Raw genomic sequence first — 2129 nt, forward strand, 5'->3', positions numbered from 1 at the left:
TGCCAATCACCTTAAATCTGTGTCCTCTGGTTCTCGACCCTTCCACCAATGTTCTTTCCCTGCCCCTTTGCACTTGCATCTCCAACTTTTTTTCCACTTCTGATGAAGGGTCACCGACCTGAAACGTTAACTCAGTTTCTCTCTCCACAGATGCTGCCTGACCTGCTGAGCATTGCCAACATTTTCTGTTGCTATTTCAGATTTCCAGCACCCGCGGTACAGTATTTTGCTATTGTGAAGTTGTTGTTTAGTACAAGGGAGAGACACACAAGATGAAGGTAAGCATTCAGGTGCAGCAGGCGGTCAAGAAGGCAAATGGTATGTTGGCCTTCGTAGCGAGAGGATTCGAGTACAGGAACAAGGATGTCTTGCTGCAATTGTACAGGGCCTTGGTGAGACCACATCTTGAGTATTGTGTGCAGTTTTGGTCGCCTTATCTGAGGAAGGATGTTCTTGCCATGGAAGGAGTTCAGCGAAGATTCACCAGGCTGATACCTGGGATGGCAGGAATTACGTATGAGGAGAGATTGGGTTGATTGGACTTATACTCGCTGGAGTTTAGAAGAATGAGAGGGGATCTCATTGAAACTTATAAAATTCTAACAGGACTAGACAGACTAGATGCAGGAAGGATGTTCCCGATGATCGGGGAGTCCAGAACCAGGGGTCACAGTCTAAGGATAAGGGGTAAGCCATTTAGGACAGAGATGAGGAGGAATTTCTTCACCCAGAGAGTGGTGAACCTGTGGAATTCTCTACCACAGAAGGCATTTGAGGCCAATTCATTAAATATATTCAAGAAGGAGTTAGATATATTTCTTAAGGCTAAAGGGATCAAGGGATATGGGGAGAAGGCAGGGACAGGGTACTGAATTTGGATGATCAGCCATGATCTCATTGAATGGCGGAGCAGGCTCAAGGGGCCGAATGGCCTACTCCTGCTCCTATCATCTATGTTTCTATGTGTCAAGGGGAGTGGGAGGGGAGGGAAGAGAACAAGGTGTGTGTGGTTTGGGGGGGGGGGGGAGGGGGAGAGTGGCGATATCTCCACTCCGTCCGCCTTCCCTCTATAAAAGCGGCCGCTCCCACTCTCAGCGCCTTTAGTTTCAGCCCAAACCCCTGTCCTGGCATCACACCGTGTCCCACTCTCTGAGCATGGCTGACAACAACCAGAAGGCGGAGGAGGATTTGGGATAACCGGACCTGGTGGACAAGAAGAAGAGGCGGCGGCGGCAGCAGCAACACCATCGCCACCAGCAGCGGCCGGTCCCGCCGCGCCCCAAGAAGACGGGCCCCACGGTGACCGAGCAGATCCTGCAGGTGGCGGCGGCCACCAAGGAGCGGCGCGGCATCTCGCTGGCCGCCCTCAAGCAGGCGCTGTTGGCCCGCGGCTACGACGTGAGCCGCAACAACACTCGCGTCAACCACACGGTCAAGTACCTGGTGAAGGAGGGCTCGCTGGTGCAGACCGCCGGCACCGGCGCCTCGGGCTTCTTCAGATTCAACCGTTCCGGGACGGCGACGCCGGTCGAAGCAGCAGCAGCAAGAAGGGCGGCGGTCAGGAAGAACCTGGCCGCCCGCCGACCTACTCCGGCCCCCTCCTGGTGCCGGGCCCAGGCCAAGCTCAACTGCCCGGCCGCCGGCATCCCGTCTCCCGAGCGGCGCAGTCTCGCCGCCAGCCCAAGTTGCCCAAACCCAAGCGCCTGCAATCTCCACCCGCCGCCCGGCCCCACTGGACAAACAAGCCCGCCAGAGGCGGCAAGGCCAAGCCGGCGGGGCGCCTGCGCAAAATCAGCAGAAAACGGCGCTAGAGGAAAATCACTCGTTGGAAACGGGGCGCAGGCTCTGGAACTTCATTCTAAACTCAACGGCTCTTTTCAGAGCCACAAAATGCGAGCAAAATTCCGAGCTTAAGCTGATCGCCACTATGCAATGTGCAAAATATAATATAATAATTCAGCGCTCCACTGTTGTGAAATGATTCGGAGGGGCGCAGTTCGGCACCGTTAATTCTGATTTTAATGAGCATTGTCCAATAGAAGTTCGCTGTTTTAGCCACCACTAATTTTAGTGGTAAACTAGAAAGAAACTATTTCCACCGGTTGCGGAGTCTAGGACTAGGGGGTATA

General features: G+C 54.2%; 1 protein-coding gene across 1 annotated transcript; it reads left to right on the plus strand.

Annotated features, from left to right (window-relative positions):
- The first annotated feature begins 272 nt into the window (after positions 1 to 272).
- On the plus strand, positions 273 to 1914 carry LOC147096152 (uncharacterized). The gene is made up of 2 exons (XM_085973788.1): positions 273 to 278; positions 1219 to 1914. Exons 1-2 carry the CDS (start codon positions 273 to 275, stop codon positions 1912 to 1914), a joined length of 702 nt encoding a protein of 233 aa, XP_085829914.1.
- Positions 1915 to 2129: the final 215 nt, after the last annotated feature.

This window comes from Somniosus microcephalus, unplaced genomic scaffold (genome assembly GCF_052327205.1).
Source record: "Somniosus microcephalus isolate GS21.2 unplaced genomic scaffold, FLI_Smic_1.0 unresolved_chr1, whole genome shotgun sequence".
Lineage (NCBI taxonomy): Eukaryota > Metazoa > Chordata > Chondrichthyes > Squaliformes > Somniosidae > Somniosus > Somniosus microcephalus.